Here is a 20252-nt window from a genome sequence, read left to right on the forward strand (position 1 = left end):
AGCTAGCACTCAGGTAGTGCTGCACTTACAAAGAGTCAACACCATCATTCCCTCTTTACAGCAACTCCGTGAAATAGCATGACCCTTTCACAGAACAGGAAGCCAAAGCTGAGAGGCGTGATCTGCTCCCAACTCAGGGTTGTATAAATTTATGTAAAAGTGAGATGTGAACTCTTCTTGACAACAGGCCTCCAGTCGCCTAATTAATTTAATTACTGTGGGAGTTTGACCAGAGAGAAGGAAGGTCCACCGAGTCTTAGAGGACGGCCAACCTGAGGGATGAAGAGTAGCTAGGTAGGCAGGGGGAGGAGGAGAGGGCAGGGGAGAGCCCGGGGTCACAGGGCTGTAGATTCAGAGGAGGACCCTTCCCCATTTTACAGATGAGCAAAGTGAAGCCCAGGGGAGGTGAATGACTTGTCCTGACTGCCCAGGTAGGAAGCAGGGTGCAGACACAGAGGAGGAGGCTGCAGAAGAAGTCGGGGGCTGAGTAGTAGAAATACTAATAATAATATTTTAATTTATTATTCATTTATTAGATGTTTACCGGTTATAATATTATAGCTAGAGCTTCCATTCCTAAGTACTTTCCTTGTCACAAGGCTGTTTGGGTACCGTCCCCATCTGGAGGCAGTTAGGTGGTTAAGAGCCAAGGACCTGAGTTCCAATGAAGCCTTCTGCCTCAGTTTCTTTATCTGCAAAATGGCGATCACAGCAGCACCTGCCTGCCTCCTGGGGTTGTTTGGAGAATTCGATGCGATGTCTGTAAAGTGCTATATGCCTGCTGGTTATCCTTATTGTTCGTATTTTACAGCTGTCACAGCAAACTCAAGGCTGCCCCTCCTTCTCCACCGCCCGCAGGCAGGAGACTACAACTCCCGGCAAGCCGCGGGGCTACGTCAGAGGCCTTTGGAGGAGTCGCACGCTTGGGGTCCGCCCTCGCGTCAGTGTGACGAGCGCGCGCCGGAAGTGTCGTCATCGGCGCTCGGTCTCCCGCCCTCCCCCAGCTCCACTTCGAGGCCGCACTCGAGCCTCGGGGGCCCAGCGAAATGGAGAGCCCTTGCGCCGGCAGCGGCTCGCCGGCGGCTGCGGCCCGGGCGCTGGGCACACTGCGGAGGCAAGGGCCGGCCCTGGCCGGCCCCAGGACGCGCAACAAGCGGCTGACGGAGGCCAAGGCGAGGAAGCGCGTCCTCGACGAGGAGGAGTACATCGAGGTAGGCAGCCCCGGCTCCGCCCGCAACTGAGGCGGAGACCCGGATGTCCCCCCTTTTCTCAGGAGGAGACCCGGATGTTCTCTCACCCTCCGATTCAGAGACCCGGATGTCCCCTCCCCACCTCCTGAGGCAGACACCCGGAAATCCCGCCCTCCTCCTCTCACAACCGGATGTTTCTCTCCCACCCTTCTTTGAGACCCGGACGTTCTTCCCCCTTTTCCTGAGGCAGGACCTGAATGTTCGTCGTTCCCTCCCTCCCCTTCTCCTAGGGTGGAGCCCAGAATGTCCTCCACCCCCACCCTTACCTTGGGGGAGGAGACCCGGATGTTGTCGGTTCGCAGTCTGCTCTGGGTCCCGCGGTGACGCGGATGTTTACTCTTTGGTTCCCTGCGTTCTCTGGTTCCCCGACCCTCGGCTGTCCATCCCCCACAGCCCGGGGGCTTCCGGAGCGCGCTTGGGACCCATTCTACCGAGCAGCAAACTGAGGCCCGGGCTTTCTGACACCTTAACAAGTTTTGTGCTGTCTGTGGTTCTGACGTCACCTCTCTCCCTGTTAACCACACCCCCAGTAGGAGGGAGGGTTGGCAGGGGGTGCACTAACCCTCCCCCCCCCCCCCAGCACCTTTCCCTATGCGGGGCCGTCCGGCCGCCCGGCCCACGTCTCGCGGGGTTCCCTGCCTTGGGCTTCTCCTGCCCGCGCAGGGCTGGGCCCCGAAATCACCATCTCCCTAAAGCACCGAAGTGGGAAAGGCCTTTTAGAGGGAGAGCGGAGCTGAAGGCGCCTCCCGGCCGTGGGCAGTGAGGAAAGGAGCCCGAGAGGGCGAGGAAGGCCCCTGGCACCACGCAGCCCAAGGCCGTCCCAGCCTCCAAGGATCGGACTCCCAAAGGGCCCTGCGGGCCCTGGCCCCGACTTGGCCCATTGCGGGGCAGCGTAGGAGTGAGCTGCAGTGCCAAGCTTTGTAGGTCATCCCCTGCCCCTCCCCCATGAGGCCTCTCTCCCCGTTAAATTTCGAGCCGAGATGGGTCCGGAATAGACCCTTCCTTGTAGTGGGCCCCTCCTGAATAGCGGGGCCTTGTTCTCCCCAGGCCTGTGGGGGAGGGGCAGCCAGCGCCTTCTCCCCATTCTTTAGATGAAGATGCTGAGGCTTGGAGAGATTCCCTGACCACCTGCTTTGCCTCTGTGGTTTCCTCTCCCCAGGGTCTCCAGACGGTGATTCAGCGGGACTTTTTTCCCGATGTGGAGAAACTGCAAGCTCAGAAGGAGTACTTGGAGGCAGAAGAGAGCGGGGACCTGGAGAGGATGCGGCAGATAGCCATCAAGTTTGGCTCCTCCCTGGGCAGACTGTCCAGAGACACCCCTTTGCCATGTAAGAGTCCCTGGAGGCAGCACCTCTGGCCTAGTCTGGGAGAAATGCCATGGGCTTGTCTTGGGGGAAGAGGGATACAGTGTTGCCTTATTGGTGGCTTCTCAGGAACAAGACTGTCTTTGTTCTTGACACATTGTAACAAAGTTGGTGGCCAGGGACTGGGTTTTTTCAGTGCCATTTTCCTCTCTCTTTTATTTGTCAGATGTGACCCCAGCCACGTTTGAGACCCCTGAGGTTCACCCAGGCACAGCCTCCTTGGCAACTAAGCCCAGACTTCGTTCCAAAGGTCCTGAGGAAGGTAAGTGGTCTTACCCTTGTCGCTATTGACAGGTGCTTCCCCAGGGAAGTTCCCCTGCTGGTCATCTGGCCCACAAAGCAGGGGGGGGAGGAGGGGGTTGCTGGTGGCCTCAGTCCTCTCCAGTGTAGGCCCTGTGAGGGAGAGCTCAGCTTCTGGTGGGGCTGCTCAATATTCTACTTGTCCCATCCCTGGACTCTTCCCGTGACGTTTCCCCAGCTCTGCTGATCCCCTCCAAGTGTTCTCAGAACCTCGGGCACAAATTCTGTTGCTTCTGGCAAGTCTTTGAAGTGCAGAAGTGATTCTGTCTTCAGGGCTTTTTGCTTCCTAGCCCAGCCTGGTGTCTCACTGCCGGCTGACTAGTGGAGATGTGCTGAGCTCTGGGCAGCAGCTACTAGGAGGGATCTGGGCTACTCTGGGTGAAGAAACAGGCCGGCCTGCCCTTTGAGAGACAGTGTTAGCTCTCACACCCCCTTGGTCTGGTGGGAGGACAGATATCATCCCCTTTGTGTGGAATGAGGAGACTGACCATCCAAAGTGTTGTGAGTCATGACTAGTGGCTCCAGTCCTGATTCCCCCTGACTGGCAGAGGGGCTTGGTCCTGGCCATCCCTTCAACTCTTCTGGGTTCTTGTCCTTGTCAGGGTCAGGAGAAGCAGAGGAAGAGGAGGACAAAGAGCCCCTCCCTAGTCTCGACGCTTTCCTGACCAGGTATACCAGTGAGGACAATGCCTCGTTCCAGGAGATCATGGAAGTGGCGAAGGAGAAGGAGCGTGCCCGCCATGCCTGGCTCTATGAGGCAGAGGATGAGTTTGAAAAGGTGAGGAGAGATGCCTGGGATGTTGGGGCCTCGGGAAAGGAGGCAGAGCTCTAAGAAGAGCCAGGCAGGAGGTGTGGCTGGGGGAGGAAGGGGAGACTTGGAGTTTGACGCTCACTCTGTGGCTTGGGCCCTGAGGGACTTGGCATTGCCCAAGGCCCCAGTTCCCTGACCTGTGGGAGTTGGCAGTGTGGTGAGGGAGAAGGCGCCCAGCTTCCTGAGCCTCTGTCAGAGTGCCTGCCTCCCAGTATTGGGGTGAGCCAAACTCTTGGTTAGCCAGAAGTCACTGAGAGCAGCCCATACCTGGGGCACCTTCCTCAAGGCTCAGAAGCACTTGTCATAGACTTGTCTCAAGGGGCCTCCCAGCAGCCTTGTGATCTGTTAATGGGCCCTGGGGCCCTCCTCAGAGTACCCTCTGTATCCCCTCTGGACCTCACTGGGGCCTCCTGAAAGTGAAGGATTCTGGAGGGCAGTTTCTCTTCTGTCTTTGGGTCTTCTGGGAGTAGCACAGACCTTGCAGAGCGTGGGAGCTTAATAAACTTGTATTGAATCGAATCAGATTGTTATTCCCATTTTACAGAAACTGAGGCTCCAAGGGTTGAATTCCTTGCCTCTGTGCTTCTGTAGGTAACACATGTTGGCAGCTGAATTCAGACTCTGCTGCTGAGTCTGGGTCTGCTCTCCTCCCTGTCACACCGCACTGCTGCTGGCATCCTCACCTGGCCTGCTCTCCTTGGCCCTTTCAGACCTTCCTCTTCTCACAGCATTACCACCACTGGACCTGGCCTTTTGGAACCAAATTGCAATTCATTTGCAAACATGAGGTGGCATTAGGTCCTGAGATTGGGACTTGGGTTCAAATTCTCATCTGTTGCTGATGACCTGTGTGATCTTAGACAAGTCATTTCCCTTTCCTTGGCCTGTTTGTTCCTGTGTAAAATGAGAAAGTTGAAATAGGTGATGTCTGAGATCCTTTCCAGCTGTATTCCTATGACTTGTGGCCCTCCCTGGAGCTCTCTTGGTTGGTCACTGCTCACTTGAGACCTGGGGATTGGCAAGGGAGATGGAATTTCACTTCTGTGTTTCTCATAAATTCCATTTCCTGCATTTCTGAGATCCCCCAAGTGTGGATGGTATGGACAGGATGAGGCACGGCAGCTGGAAGAGGTTGGGCTTCAGGAATGCTCCTTCTCACTTTTCTCTTGCTTTCAGAGGCAACAGGAGAACCTGGCCTTGCCGTCCACGGAGCAGCAGGCCCTGCAGAGCAGCCAGGCCGGGGTGGAGACCTGGAAGTACAAGGCTAAGAATTCCCTGATGTACTACCCTGAGGGTGAGACCTGGAGAGGGATTGCTGGTCAGAGTCATGGCCCTGGGATAAGAGCCTGGGCTGGGAATCCTGAGATAATGTCTCTGGGCTGGAAATCCTGGGATAATGGCTCTGAGATAATGGCCCTGGGTTGGGGAGTCGGGGAAATAGCTATGGGTGGGTAGTGCTCTGACTGCCCTCAGGGTGCCTTCTTTCCAGTTGTTTTTGGGTCAGTTTACTTTGGGAGGGCGTTTGTGTGTTTGCCTTTTTGGAAGAAGTGGCTTAGTAGAAATTGCTCTTGATCTAGAGCCAAGAGATCTGAGTTAAAATTCTGGCTCTGATGTCAGCTGTTTTTCCCTGGGCAAGTTAGTGCACTTCCTGCACCTCAGCTTTCTCGTCAGTGAAAGAGTCACAGTTGGACTCGCTCTGGTGCCAGCAGTGGCTGTGGTGGGACCGGGGAGCCATTTCGGGCCCTCCCGTTTGGGGGTAGGGAAGTTGTCCTCATTTGGTCGTTTCAGAAGATGAGGTGCTGGGGGGTCCCTGGGAGTCGTGTGACTCTCGTAGCCACGGATAATCATGGGAACTGAGCCTCAGAAAATGGATTGCCGTGCCCACAGTCACATGACCCACCTGGGCCAAACGCCACAGTTCTGAGTCTGGCCCTGCTTGTCCTTCCTTAGGTGTCCCTGATGGGGAGGATGTGTTTAAGAAGCCCCGGCAGGTGCTGCACAGAAACACGCGTTTTCTCAGGGACCCCTTCAGCCAGGCCCTGAGCAAGTCCCAGCTGCAGCAAGCAGCTGCTCTCAATGCCCAGGTACGTGGACATGAGTGGCCTGCCTTCGGCCAGGATTGGCTCTCTGAGGCAGAGTTTGACCTCCCACTGAACAGGGACAGGTTTCGCTGAGGTTCTTGGGCACCCTGGGTGGCTAGCATTGGTGGAGGACACTCAAGCTGTGAGCTCTGCTCTGATCTTGGTTCTCAGCCAAAGTGCAGGAAGCCATTTGAGCTCAGTGAAGTGCCAAGTCTTATGATGAACTCTAAATGTGGGCGAGAGGAGTCAGGGCAGACTTTGTGGAGGCTGGAACTGGACTGGGAGAGCCAGGTGGGGCAGAGGGGAAGGGTGCTCCAGGTAGGGGGAACAGCATAGAAAAGGTATGGAGGCGGGAACTGACAGGGCCTGTGTCAGATCAGGGAAGACCAGCCTCCTGAGTCAGTGGAATGGTGTAGCAGTGGGTAAGGATGGGTTTGTGCTTTGTTGTGCTGTTGTGAGCACTTGTGAGCTACATGTGAGATTTCACTTGTAGCAGACTGAGAATGTTAAGATTAATCTAACCACAGTGGGGCAGTAATGGGGAGGGGAGGACAGAAAAGGGGGCTCCCTTGAAGACTGATGATGGAGGTGTTGAGGTGAGGGCAACTAGGTTCAAAGCCCAATTCTGCCTGCCATGGACTGCCTCTCATCCTCCTCTTCTCTCGGCTTGTTTACTGTGGAGGTTGTTGGATGTTCTTGACAGAATGTGCCTGACTTGCTGAGTAAAGCGGGGCTGCTGCTGAGAGCTCTTGCCGCTGGCCAGAGGAGGCTGTGGAGCCTGCTGACCAGAGAGGGGCACGTCTGGGGCTTTGGGCAGCATTGGTTGCCTGTGCACACTTGACCATCTGGAGCTTTCTTTGTATTTCAGTACAAGCAGGGTAAAGTGGGACCCGACGGGAAGGAGCTGATCCCTCAGGAGTCTCCCAAGGTCAACGGGTATGGATTCGTGGCCACTCCTTCTCCGGCCCCTGGTAAGATAAGCTCTTGATTTGCCTGTGTGGTTTTTAGGACATTGCATTGGCCAGGGTGGCAGACCCCAAGGGACGTGGGGCCTTTGCTCTGAAAGCCCAGACTTGTGGGGAGAGTGCCAGCCTGGCATTCAGGACTCTTGGCTTCTTGTTGTGACTTTCCCCAAGCCAGGTGACCTTGGACAGGTGCCTTCCTATGTTTCCTCACCTGTAAGCTGTGGGAATGATAATCCTTGGACTGCCAAGATCATGGGCACCCAGGGCATCATGACACAAGTGGGCAAGAAGGCCTGGGCTTGAGTCCCAGCTCTGCCTCCCTAGGCGGGCCCTTTTCTCATAGATTATAACATGTCCTTCCTTTGTCCGGAGACCCCTTGGTAAATGTCAGAGTGCTCGGAACAGTCTCCGGGCTGAGATGCTCTTGGGGTGTGATGCTGTCCTTTGTTCATGCCCACCTGCCCATCTGCTGTGACCGTGTCTGTCCCAAATTGGGCTGTCTCTCAGTCCTGGGCTCTCACCAGGATGACCCCCATACCCTCCTTCCACTGACTCCTTCATGATTCCTCATTCACATGTCACGTGGTTCAGCTAACTTGTGCCTCCCAGGTGCGTTCCCTTACACTGTGGGTGATCTCAGCTTCAGTCTTTGGATACTTTGACGTTCTGTGTCTTGGCCGCCACCCACCATTGCTGGAGGAAAATGGCTGTTGGATGCATGGGCCTTTGCTTGAGGGAGAGTCTTGGTGCTAGTGGAGAGCTTGGCTCTTTCCCAAAAGCAGTCTGGCCTGCTTTCTTTCTGTTTAGTTCAGGGCTTGATACAGCGTCCATCTGCAGTATCTGCCCATAGTCTGGGACACGCAGGGATGTGCTCTCTACATTGTCCAGCCACCCATGAAATGGGCATTCTTCATCTGCTTGGTTTTTCCTGTGTGGGCAGTTAGGCCAAACTCTGAGTGATTATGGATCTCCGTTAGAGGGGGCGTCAGGTAGTCAGCGCGAGGCTTGTTGAAAAGACAAGAACACAGAAAAACATTGGGAAGACTTGACCGCCCATAGGGAATGTACTCTGGGTGAGATTTCCTCCATGTCAGTGGCAGCTGGCTTTAATGAGGACAAAGCTTCTTGTTTTATTGTATAGTATATTTTATCTATTGATGACCGACCATGAAGTCAGCTCAAGTTATCTCTTAAATCTTTGGTTTTTTTTGCTGCTTTCATTTCCTCCCTAATCATCCAGAATTGACATTAGTTCAGAAATGGTGACTCCATTGTCTTCAACGGTGAAAAAAGCTCATGGCAGACATCTCTGCAGATCTTTTACGGCTTTTGTTGTCTTTTCAGACAGCAGATTTTTAAAGCTGGTTTTTACCGTCTGCTGCTTCTCATTGTTCACAGCCCTATCCCATGCCCTTGACCACCATCTCTCTTCACTTGGCAAGGAGGTTTTTAGGTTCTCTTGGTCTCCCTATAGTTTAAACTTTTCTCTGGAGTTGTTGGAATGGGTGTCAATCTTTTCCTCCACCCACTTCCCATTTTCATTATTTCAATAGGTCGGATTAGAATTGTTTTGATTGGACACTGGGCCTTTTTCTCATTTCTAATTTCTTCTAGCTTTGTGATCATTGCGATGTTAGCTCTCTTGAGTCGGTGTCTGAATGCACAGACAGTGACTTGGAAACGACTCTGGGTCACTAATCAGTCTTTCCTTGTAATAGACGTGGGTCCATTTTTGTGATTGTTTTTAGTGCTTCTTAGCACCTCACAATTCTTCTCAGGCAGAAAGGAAGCTTCTGTGTGGTGTGCACGCAACTCTGACCTCTCTTCTTCCAAGCTTCAGACCATATTTTCCACCCTCAGGCCATGGTTCTAGAACTGCATCTGTTCACCTTGTGCATTTGCCCAGAGAGGTTACTGGACCCAAAGTCACAGAAGGAGGGATGATGGGTTTCACCCTCCTCCCCTTTGCCCAGCTTGGTTTTGATGTTGCTGGTTATCAAACAGGAGGCTGGGGCTAGTTGCAGGAATGATTTCTCTTCCTTGCTCTAAGTTTACAGCCTATATTAGCACATAATCACCCTTGTTTTCAGTGGATTCTTTTTGTAGATATTATAACATTGCTATGGGTGATGAGCACATGCCTTCTGAAAGGTTTCTTGTCTTTGGACGCCTGCTAAAACAAGCTTTATTTGTCCTTGTAAGGAAAACCCCTTTGATTGCAGCTTGCTCTGGTCACTGGTTTTGTTCATGTGAGGATGTCCAGCTTGGTGTGTTGAGTCATTGGTCATTGGACTTGTTGGGCTTGTTAGCAGCTTCCATCCCTCCCTTTATTCCACCACTGTCTCTTCGGATCATCCTGGTGACTCCCTGGTGAGGAGCCTTTGTGTCCTTGGGCCGGCCTGTGGAGAGCTGACTCCGTCTTTGGCCAGGTCTGCCTTTGAAGGCTCCCCAGCCCGATAGGACCTGCCGGAGCGTGGACTTGACTGCCACTGTAGAGAGCTCGGGGTCGTCTCCACGCCATGTGACGTACTGAAGTCACCATTTTTGTGAATGAATGAAGAAGCATTTAGTAGATGCTTAGTGTGTACATAGTACGTAGCATAGTGTTTACACATAATGCTGGGGACCCAAATTGAAAAGCCAAGACAGTTCTTGCTCCCAAGGGGCTTACTTTCTGATGGATAGAGATAATAATAGCTTCTAGTAGTAATCACAATGATTGATTCTGATATCGATCTTATAATTGATATTGGTAGTAGTAGTCCTTTCTGCCCAGGAATCTGCTCAGGGATGTTGTTGGCTTTTTTTTTTTTTTTGAGCTCAAGTGGAAGTTATTTGGGGACTCCATAGAGCTGCACTGCCTTCTGCTGACAGCCTCGGGTCTTTAGATAATGGAAGCTTTGGTAGACTTACACCCAGGGTTCTCTTCCTTGTCTTCATCCCTTCATCTGTTCTCCCCATACACCTCCAAGGGCCTTGAATCATTTCCCTGCTCCCATTTCTGAGGAGGCCAGTGAAGTGTGGATGGGCCTCCAGTGGTTCCTTAGGCTGTGGCAGGCCAGGCTCCGACCCCTCTGGGGTGGCCTTTTGGGTTCATGAGGCCAGTCTTCATGCGGGAGTAAGAGAGCGTCCCCCCCAGGCTGGATTATCCCCATAGAAGTGTGAGCCCTGGCATGGGCTTCAGGTTGGGGATGACAGAGGAGCCGTGGGAGCTTGGATCAGTTGTACGTCCCAGCCTGTCCCACCTCCCCCAGTGATTTCCCTTAAACTTCAGATATTTTTGCCTCTGCTGCTTCTCACTAACTCTGTCTTGACCTTGACCTTGGCATCTTTTCTAGGTGTAAACGAGTCTCCCATGATGACATGGGGTGAGGTTGAGAGTACCCCCCTGAGGATTGATGGGTCAGAAACTCCATATGTGGATAGAACTCCAGGACCAGCCTTCAAGGTATAGTGTGTATGTGTGCATGTGTGTGCGTGTGTGTGTGTGTGCGCATGTGCGTGCATGCATGTGTGCATGTGTCAGGCTGTCTCAGGGTGGGGAGGGGGGTGTCGGGTTTGGGAGAAGAACACGGTCCCCTTTGGTGGTATGTATGGCACACTGCCTCTGTGGAGATGGGGAGGGTGATAGATGTGTGGGTTTTCCCAGAAGGAAGAGCATGGAGTTGGTAGACTGCATGTTTAGGCTCCTGAGCATGCCTTGAGTTTCTGTGGCCATCTCAGGACCCAGCCTGGCTTCCTCCAGAAGAGGTCTGACCAGACGGACCTCACTACCTCTGGGCAAGCTGGTCCACCTGGTGGTGGGTCTGCAGGCTCTGCCCATTGGGCTTGCTCAGGTTGGCACTAAGCATTTCACCCAGACATTCTTGTGGGTCTTGATGGCTGGGATCAAACCCCAGCAGGGTCATCTGAAGCAAGAGGGCATGAACCTTGTTCTGCTTGGCCCCTGAGCGATGAGGGGAAATGGCTACCTCTCTCCAATGTGGCACCTTTCCTCTCACAGAGATCCTCAGGCAAAGGCTGAGTGGATGACCATTTGTTGAGGAGGAAAGGCTTTTAATGGGGATTCCAGGAAGGACTCAGAGGCAGGTCTGGTCTTCGTATCTGCTTCCCCAGCCAGCCAGGCATAAAGGGTGGCATGGCTCTCCTTCCCTCTGTGCTTCCATGGCTGAGTGGATGCCCCAGCAGGGCCCTTGACCACCAAATGTGTCTGGGGAGCATGGAGGCCTGGCCTGAAGGCAGCTGGTCCTCTCTCCACCCAGACTGAGCACCCATCTGAACTGTCCTTGTCCATGCAGGCTTCTGCCATATGCCTGCTCCACTGTGGCTCAGCCTCAGAGCCTGAACCTCAGCGATGCCCCAGAACTCCCCCAGCTGCTCTCAGTTCTACCCTTTGAGGCTTTGTCTGTAAATGTATGTTTTGGTCTCTGAACCCAGACGGGGGAGGCAGCTAGGGCCTCAGGCTTTGGGATCTGGGCCCTGCATTGATCAGGGCTCTCCAGACTGTTTCAAAGGCATTGTCTCTGACAAGATTGTGGTTGTTGTGTCCAGGGCTCTGCTGCTTCTGCTCCCTGGGCTCAGTGTCAGTTCTGATGAGCCTCCCCAGAAGGTTCTCTCTTATTTCTGGTGGCATGGTAACACTCTGTTAAAGGCACAGAACATGAGTTGTTCGGCTATTGCTCAGTTAATGCCAGAGGCCCCTTTTCAGAGATCTTCTCTCTCTTATCCGTCTTAGGGTACAGATCCTGCTTTAGGTTTGAGTCTAGACCAGTCCAAAGCTGCCTTGGCTAGGACTTCTAATGTCTTTGATGTCCAGACCAATTGAGAATGCACAGGCCAGCTGTGAAGGATGGGAAAGTGAGGAGGGTTATAGTGGGCTCCCGGGAGGAGCCTGATACGAGCAGCCCACAGCCTCCCTCTATGCTTTGTTGTGATATGAAAATGACCCTGAAGTCTGGGAGATTCCGTCAGGGATGGGTAGGGCTTGAGGCCTGGCTGAGCTCCGCACTGGGGCTGGTCCCTAGGTTTTGGCTGCTGCTGCTGCTGCCTGTCTGCCATGGTGCAGCATGGCATGATGTGGTGGAGGGGACCCCAAGCCTCATCCAGAGAGGGTAGGCTACATTGTTGAAGTGGGTGAGAGGTATAAGATGTAGACAAACCAGTGACCATTCTCTGACTCTGGAAGGCACATCAGACCAATAGAAGCCTTTTCTTTTTAGCATGAGTTCAGGGTGTTTGTTGCATTCATAAAGGGGATGGGAGGCCCTCAAGATGGGACAACAGAGGAGGCTGGGTGGTGCAGTGGTCAAAGTGTCAGACCTTGGGCCTCTAACCCTTCCAGCTGGATGACCCTGGGCAGATCACTTAACCCTTGTCAGCCAGCAGGTATCATAAAAGCACCTGCCTCCCTAGGTAGTCATGAGACTCCCCTGAGACGATGCTATGTAGCTATGAAGTGCTACGTAGCTGCTGGCAGTGATGACTATTAGGGAAGGGAGCCAGGCCCTGCCATGACTGTACTCTCAACCTAGGCTCTGTTCCCCTGCCCTCAGAGACTTGCGGTGTGATGGTACCTGCATTTGCCACATTGTTGAGATGGATTGGTACAGAATAGGTAATCCAGTTTGGCTGAAAGCCCCTTAGGCACGTGCTGGGAGGGCCCCCAGTGTCTGTCCCTTTGGTGTGTGGTGCTTCCTGAGCGCCCACTGGTGGTGACTCTGTGCCCACCCCCAGCTGCTGCTCTGTGCCCATGTTCTCTGCCAGCAGCCTGGGAAAGGGACCAGGTGTGGTGTGGCTATTGGTGGAACGTGGGAGGGAGGCCAGGTCTGCGGACGCATGGCCTGGTGTTTTGGTGTACTTTCCCATACCCTGACCTGGCCCCCTGTCTCCCCAGATCCTGGATCCTGGACGCAGAGAGAGGTTAGGTCTCAAGATGGCCACCGAGGCAGCTGCCAAGAACCGAGCCAAGAAACAGGAAGCCCTAAGAAGAGTCACTGAGAACCTGGCCAGGTGAGGCTCCCTCCACCCCTCTCTCAGGGAAGGGTGAGGTAAGGGGACCACTGTGGAGGGCCTGGCCCTGTCTACGGTCACAGCACTGCCTAGCTTAGGTGTGGAAGGGAAAGATCCCTTAGCATAACTGCCCCATTTTACAGATGGGGAAACTGAGGTCCAGAGACCTGAAGGGGCTTGTCCCAAGTCACAGGTACTAAGTGGTGGAGGCAGGGTTCAGATTCGGATCTTATCACCTGGTCCAGCCTTGTCTTAAAGTTTTACTGAAGCCTTTTGTGGCTATACCACATTTATTTCTGAGCATTTCCTTCTTCTCATCTATCAGGTGAGCCATTCCTTAGAACAGAGATTAGGGAAGAGAGAAAAAGTAACTGCAGGGGCAGCCAGCTCGTGCTATGGCCTCTGAGAGCGTGTGTGTTGTGTGCCCTGACTGCCCTGCTGGTAGACCCCTCAGTCTCCTGACCTCCCCTCTGACCAGGAGGGACCTTGAGAGTAGCTGCCCTGGGCCCCACCAGGCACCTCTGAGACTCAGGGAAGTGGTATAAGCAGGAGGGTTTACGTGGAAAAGGTGTGCAGGCAGGATGTTGCTGCTCTGTCTTTGTGGGGTGGTGGGAGGAGAACCCTCTAGGCTAGAAAATGAGGGAGCCCTGTCCCACAGGGATCCAGAGGCCCAAGGGTGACCCTTGCTCTGAGGGGGCCGGGGATGAGAGGCTACCAATCACCCCCTGGCAATGCATTCACCTTCGTCCTCTTTCAAATTGAAAGGTGCTTAACATGTGCTACTGGTCCTTTTATTACTGTCCTCATTGTGACAGGAAGTGTACTCACCCCCTTGGGTCTTGGATGCTGCTGCACTTGGAGATACTGTGTGCTTTCCTTTGTTTGTGCGTCACTGCCTTGAGCCAGACCAGATGAGCTTTTTCATTTTAGGAAAAGCATTGTGCCCCTGGGTTTGAAGGGGCCTTGGGGAGACTGGGGTGACCCTGCCCTGGCAGAAGCCCTGGGTCCTCAAGGGTCAGGGCCTCTAGGCTCTCAGGGTTGCCTGGAGCCTCATCACACCCAGGGTCAAGAGTCGGGCCTCTGCTTTGTCCTTTAACAAGGAGAAATATGAGGTAGCTTTTGTCTAAGCCAGGCCCTGCTCCGCTATGCCCTGGGATCCCTTGATGGCTGCTTGCCTGAAGGCCCCTAAGTATCTGTACCTTGTCTCCTCCTCTCTGTTGCAGCCTTACCCCCAAAGGTCTGAGCCCCGCTATGTCTCCGGCCCTGCAGCGTCTCGTGAACAGGACTGCCAGCAAATACACCGACAAGGCTCTGCGGGCCAGCTACACTCCATCTCCGGTTCACCCTGGCTACAAGACACCTGCAGGTGGCCCCCAGACTCCCACAGGCACTCCTGCCCCCGGCACTACCACGAGGACTCCTCTGACCCAGGACCCTGCTTCTATCACTGACAACCTCCTGCAGCTCCCCAAGAGGCGGAAAGCATCAGACTTCTTCTGAGGACCCAGTGCTGGGGATCCTGGACAGAGCACAGCCCTCCCTTTCTGTGGGACCATTGGGACATCTCTCCCTCCATGGCAACAGGACGCTTTGTCAGGTGGGATTGAAATGCTTCCCGCCAAGGGGCCATGCCTGGACCTAGTGACCAGCCGGGCACTCAGTTTTTCATATGCAAACTGAAATTGCAGCTGTTATTAAAAATAACAGCTGAACAGAGCTTCATTGGGTTCCCATCCCTGTCTGGCTGCATGGCCCCTTCCTTCCTCTGGGTTGGCCCCTCAGTCCAGGAAGGGCTTGGTGGGCCCGGATCTGGGTTAGGGTCTTTCCTCCTGAACCTTAGGAACAAAGTGACACTGAGCATGTCTCTTAGTGTCACTTCCCTTCTCCATAAAATTGGGATCCTAATCCTTGTCTTTGTGGAGGAAAAAATGCTAGGACGGAGCTGTCAGCCTGGTTGTTGGTGGGTCCCAAATGACCCGGGCCTCCTCTTGGGGATTTTGTGAAAGGCCTAGTGGAAGGGAGACCCTACCTGATCTAGCGTCTCCAGCATTGTTCCCATTCTGTATCAGAGCATAAATTGTACAAGCCCACTCACAGGACTGGACTATTAAATGCCATCTTAGCCTGTCGAGATCTTTTTTGGACCTGCCTCATTCTGTCTCAGTTTCGTTTCTTTCGCAGGTTTGATAGCCACACCACCTAGCATTCGAGCCATGGGGACAAGTGGGAGAATAGCAGTCATTCACATTCCTCTGGTGCTCTGACTCAAAGCGTCTGAGCTGGGGCTCCAGGCCCTGTCTCCTTCAGTTATTACGACTGTCACCTAGAAAGAGGGATAAGACCCTGGAGAGCAGGACCAGGGCAATGGGCGGCAGTCACAGAGTCAGGGAGCTCTGTCCGAGCTGGGGGAGCCTTCTAGCAAAGCCTGGCTGGCTGCTTGAGAGGAGCATGGTGAGCTGAGGCTCCTGCACTCCCTTACACAAGAAGGGCCGCAGCTCCCAGCCTCCTGCTGTGGCTCTCCGCCACTTTAGCTTGCTTTGGTTCCACTCCTGAGGTGAGGGACATCACTTGGGTTCATTCTTCCAGGGCTTATCACTCAGCCCACGATGTCCCGCCAGAAACTTAGGTGATGTTCTGGTTTGTTTTCTCATGCCTGTAGCATGGGTGATGCTTTACAAAGTGGTTTTCTAAAAGCCCTTCGTCTCCCCTCATCACAACAGCTCTGCGAGTGTGCATGTGATTATTCTCCCCATTTCACAGAGCAGGAAGCAGACTGGCTCAAGGTCCTGCAGCTGATAAAGGTTGTGGAAGGCCTTTGTAAGCTCTGCACCAGTCTTTCCACCAGTCCCTCAGCATACTCCTGGTCTTTTGTGGGCAGGCCTGGCTTGCTCTGTATTCCTCATGGCCTTGGAGCTTGAGCCCACTTATGCCCATATGTGCAATGACATGGTTGGCTGAGGTGCTCTCTCGGGATGCTCCATGCCTAACCCCAGGCCTACAATTGGCTCCGCTGATGTCCAGTTCAGTGTTCTCTCCATTTTTCTTCTGTGTCCCTGAGTCTTCCTTGTCTCTTCTCCCCTGGCTGGTACTATGACCTTCGTGGCGCATCCCTGTCTCCGTGGAGGCTGAGGACGGGGCATTCTTTTCTTAGCTCAGGTCAAATAGAGTCGTCTTAGCATCTTAGAACGGACCTGAGAAGACATTTAATCCATCCTCACCTGAGCAGAAGTCCCCTCTAGATTGATCCTTCAGTCCTTGCTTGAAGATCTCCAGTGGAGGTGAACCCAGTGCTTCCTGAAGCAGGTAGCTCCTTTTGGTGAGTTGGATGGTTAGGAAGCTGTTTCTTGCCTCAAACCTCAACATGTTTCTTTGCGTCCCCTTCCTCCCCCCATTGCTCATAGTTTACCCTTTGGGGGCTGGGAGAACAAGGGCTAAAATGCCCCGCTGAGAACCTTCCAAATGTTTGAAGATAACCTTAGATTTATATAATTTTGTCTAAAATCTCCAAACCATACCTGAAAAACGTCTAACCCCTGCCTCCCTTAGAGGCTTGCCCCCAAACTGCTGGACATCCAGCTGTTGTTTGAAGACCTCCCGGGGGGTGAAGACAACTAGAGCCCCCCAGTTATCTCATTTACATCTCCCCTGCACTGTGGGGCAGGCATTGCAGTCACTATCATCTCCATTTGAAAGAGGGGAAAAGCAAAACCCAGAGCGGGCAGTGACTTGCCCAAAGTCCACGGTGCAGTGAATATCCAAGAGTAACCCAGACCTCCCGACAGGAGAGACCAGCCACCTTCCATTGGTCAGCACCTTAGCCAGCAACAGACCCAGGTATCTTAGACCCATAGGCTTGATTCTGGGAGAAGAGAGTGTGGCAGACGGCCCAGTGGGCTGTGTCTGCTGTGCAGCCGCTGCCCCAGAAGCCTTTGAGAGCCAGGGGCTGGTCCCTCCGGTGCTGGGGTCTCCTAAGGGAAAGCGTGGGGGGAGGGGAGTGTCCAAGGGTTCATTTTCTTTACCAGTTTTCAGTCAGTGAGTATTTGTGGAGTTGGTGATGAATAAAGCACTGAGGGGATAGAAAGATGGACAAGACATGTGGATACCTCTGAGGAAGAGTGCATCTAGAAGCTGATCCGGGTTAGGATCCTGGCTGCTGTTTACTCTTGGGAAAACTTCCCCACTTTAGATTTTGGTTTCCCCATTTGTATGAGGAGATTTGTTTTTCTAAAGTCCTTCTCCCTCTTAAATCTCTGGTTTCAGTTGCTGTTCAGTCAGTGGAATAGAAAGGAAGTGGTTAATGTGGATTTAGAGATGGGTGGCGCCCTCCAGTGATGAGGTCAGGAAAGGCTTTATGGAGGAGGGACTGCTGAGCTGGATTTGGAAGGACAGGTAGTATTTGGGTGAGAGATGGGGGTGGGGAGAGTTGGCATTTCCTGTGGGGCCATGGTATTAGGTTGCCAATAGGGATCCATGAGGAGTTGAGGGGGGGTAGTCCCTCCTCAGCACGGTGCCTGAGAAAGGTCCTCATATCAGCATGCTAATGGGCTGGAGGGAGGGTGGAAGCACGATTCTGGGGGTGGATTTGAGACAGTAGGAAAGAAATGGCCATGGTGTCTCCCTCCTGCCAGTGCCTTTGTGTGGGTGGATTCCTGTCCTTGACTTTTACTTCTCCTTGTCTTAGACCCAGGCCCTGAATCCTTTACCTGCCAGGCCCAGCTCATACCCTGAGCCTCAAAGGCCATCTCCCCTCCTTTCTCTGCCTCCTCCTAGACACCATGTTGGGCTATTTTCTTGAACCCTGTCACAGGTGACCTTGTACCTTCCTTTTTTACAAAAATCTTGCTCTCTTATTCCCTTAGTAGTTAATAGCAGCAATTCACATTTATCCGGCATGCTCAAGCTTCCAAAATGCTTTATGTAAATCATCTCATTTAGGCACCATAGCCCTGTTTTATGGGTATGGGAGACCAAGGGCCTGAGAGTAACTTGCCTTTTGTCACGTAACTAGTAAGTGCATAGACTAGATTTGAACTCAGGTCTGCTGACTCCAGGTCTAGAATTCTAGAGGTAGCCCAAAGTGGCAGCTCATTTAATAAATCCGTTGTGGAATTGAACGAGATGCTGGAAGTGAAGGGAGCTTTATTTGGAAGCTCATGAACCTGGTTGAGTATTGGGGGCATCTCCCAGGCACCTTGGAATGGGAGACTAGAGTTAGAGGCAGAGCTCAAAGATGCCTAGGGTGGGTGGGTGGGGGCGGTGCCAGCGGAGCTCACTGGGCCTGGGATCTGACCTCCGGGGCTCTCTCTAGTCGCACAGACACCTGCCTTCGCCGACTCCTCTGAAGGTTCTCCTTGCCCCCCAGGACCCTGTCTGAGCAGACCCCCGCCCCAACCCCGCCTTGGGGAGGGCGGTGAGGCCCCTCGGCCCTGCCGCCACGTCCTAGAGAAAAAGACTCCTCACGGGGCGTTGTTTGCACTTGTATAGACTCTGTGGTTTATTTGGTGATTAGCAAGCAGTATCTCCGCTACTGAGTGGGAAGAAAGCTACGGAACGTAATCAAAATAGTGGTTTAATTGACAGATTTTACTTTTTCCTTGCACCCGTGCCTTCTTCTGCTCCCACCTGCCTACTTAGCTACGTGACAGAGACTACCCTGGGGGAGAGGGGCAAGACTTGCGGCCACCATTAGCCGTGAGCTTTCCCCACCTCAGATCCTTGTAGATGGTCTTTGTTCCTGGACGTCTCAGCTAGCCTGTCTTCAGGCCTGGTCTCCTCATTCTCGGGCACCACCAGCAGCCTGTGCTGGGTCTTGGCTCCTAGCTTGTGATCAGGTCTGTGTTCTGGCTTGCTGGTTGGCCTGGCGTCCAGCTGCTTATACTCAGCCCTGTATTTGCCCTCCCCTTCCCGCTTGAAGGAGGCCGAGGGCATGACTCTGGGTTTGGGGGGCTGCATCCAGGAGTGGCTGAGGATCTCGTCGATGTGCAGCCGCCGGTTGACGTCGGGCTGTAAGATGCGGTAGATGAGGTCTTTGCATTCACCCGTTAGGTTTTTGGAACGGGGGAAGTCCACGCGGTGCTCCTTCTGGATACGCAGCATCTTCTTGATGTCAGAGTCGTCGTATGGCATGGCGCCACAGACCATGATGTAGAGGATCACGCCCAGGCTCCAGATGTCATACACCTTGGGCTGGTAGGGGATGCCCTGGAGCACCTCGGGGGCTGCGTAGGCAGCCGACCCACAGAAGGTCTTGCTGAGGATGATTCTCCCACTGCCATCCCGTACACAGCGCTTGGAAAACCCAAAGTCAGACAGCTTGATGTTGAAGTCTTTGTCCAGGAGGAGGTTCTCGCACTTGAGGTCGCGGTGGACGACGTCCAGGTCATGGCAGTACTTGACGGCCGAGGAGAGCTGGCGGAACATCTTGCGAGCCACATCTTCATGCAGGGCTCCCCGGCATTTAATGAACTCCAGGAGGTCTCCTTGAACCCCAAGCTCCATGACAATGTAGATCCTCCCATCGGATGTCTCAAAGATCTCATAGGTCTTGATGATGGAGCGATGGTTGACCGTAGCTAAGATGTCCATCTCCCGGGGCAGAAATCGCTCCACAAAGTCAGTGGGTGTTTTCTTGCGGTCGATGATCTTGACCGCCACATTGAATTTCAGGCGCTCAGAGTAAGCGGATTTCACTTTAGCATAAGAGCCTTTCCCTAAATTGATCCCAACGATGTAACCCTTCTTCCTTAGGACTGTGGCATCGTCCATGGTGCCAGAAGCAACCGATGCCTCTGACGCTGTTATCTACATCCCCTCCCCACATGGACCAACAGTGTCCTCATTTACACTGCGGGAGAGTCCTCTGAGCAGGCTGGGTCTGGAGTTTGTGGGAGGTAGAACGCTCAGCATTGTCTCCCGAGTGACTTCAGCGTGTGAAGTCACAAAGCGAAGCTGCCAAGAGTGGGGGACTGTGCCGGGGGGAATGGGGCTTTCGCCCCGAGGCTTTGGGGCACCTGGAACCCTGGAAGGCTATCAGCAAGGAGCAGCCCCCTCCCCCACCCCAGGATGCTGGTAACATCTCCTCTTTTTTCTCTTAGCCCAGGTGTGCCTGGGCAGCTCGTCCATCAGAATGGATTCTTTCCTGGAGTTCTACCCATCAGGAAAGTCAGCTTGTGGTCTGGACAGAATGACAGACAGGATGCCTGACATCTGCCTTGCTGGCATGGTGGGCCTGGGCGTGTGGCCTTGTCCCACTCAAGGTGAATTAATTTGATTTCTTTGGAATGTGAAAACATCTTCCTCTGGGCTCTAAACATGCAAAGCATTAGTTTCATCCCTCCATGAAGACACACAGACCCTGACTTTGGCTGGAAAGATAGTTACTGGACTTAGCTACATGTGTTGTTACAATCTCTGCGGAAGATTGGGAACAGTTGTTTTCCCTGGCCAGATGTTAGGGGAGAAATGGAGTTTGG

The 20252-nt window shown here is 53.5% G+C and overlaps 2 protein-coding genes across 4 annotated transcripts; one reads left to right on the top strand and one right to left on the bottom strand.

Moving 5' to 3' along the window:
• The first annotated feature begins 517 nt into the window (after positions 1-517).
• ESS2 (ess-2 splicing factor homolog) lies at positions 518-14911 on the top strand. Of its 3 annotated transcripts, none has more exons than XM_072599834.1 (10): positions 518-1211; positions 2410-2578; positions 2781-2876; positions 3517-3692; positions 4902-5019; positions 5676-5809; positions 6675-6777; positions 10110-10219; positions 12665-12780; positions 14004-14911. In XM_072599834.1, exons 1-10 carry the CDS (start codon positions 1047-1049, stop codon positions 14278-14280), a joined length of 1464 nt encoding a protein of 487 aa, XP_072455935.1. In that variant the 5' UTR covers positions 518-1046; the 3' UTR covers positions 14281-14911. The 3 variants fall into 3 exon arrangements, with proteins under 3 accessions (XP_072455935.1, XP_072455937.1, XP_072455936.1); XM_072599836.1 differs by lacking the exon at positions 518-1211 and adding an exon at positions 1266-1733; XM_072599835.1 differs by lacking the exon at positions 518-1211 and adding an exon at positions 1803-2170.
• A 3422-nt stretch (positions 14912-18333) lies between these two features.
• TSSK2 (testis specific serine kinase 2) lies at positions 18334-19862 on the bottom strand. The gene has a single exon (XM_072599838.1). It carries the CDS (start codon positions 19543-19545, stop codon positions 18466-18468), a length of 1080 nt encoding a protein of 359 aa, XP_072455939.1. The 5' UTR covers positions 19546-19862; the 3' UTR covers positions 18334-18465.
• Positions 19863-20252: the final 390 nt, after the last annotated feature.

Source organism: Notamacropus eugenii, chromosome 4, assembly GCF_028372415.1.
Source record: "Notamacropus eugenii isolate mMacEug1 chromosome 4, mMacEug1.pri_v2, whole genome shotgun sequence".
Taxonomy (NCBI): domain Eukaryota; kingdom Metazoa; phylum Chordata; class Mammalia; order Diprotodontia; family Macropodidae; genus Notamacropus; species Notamacropus eugenii.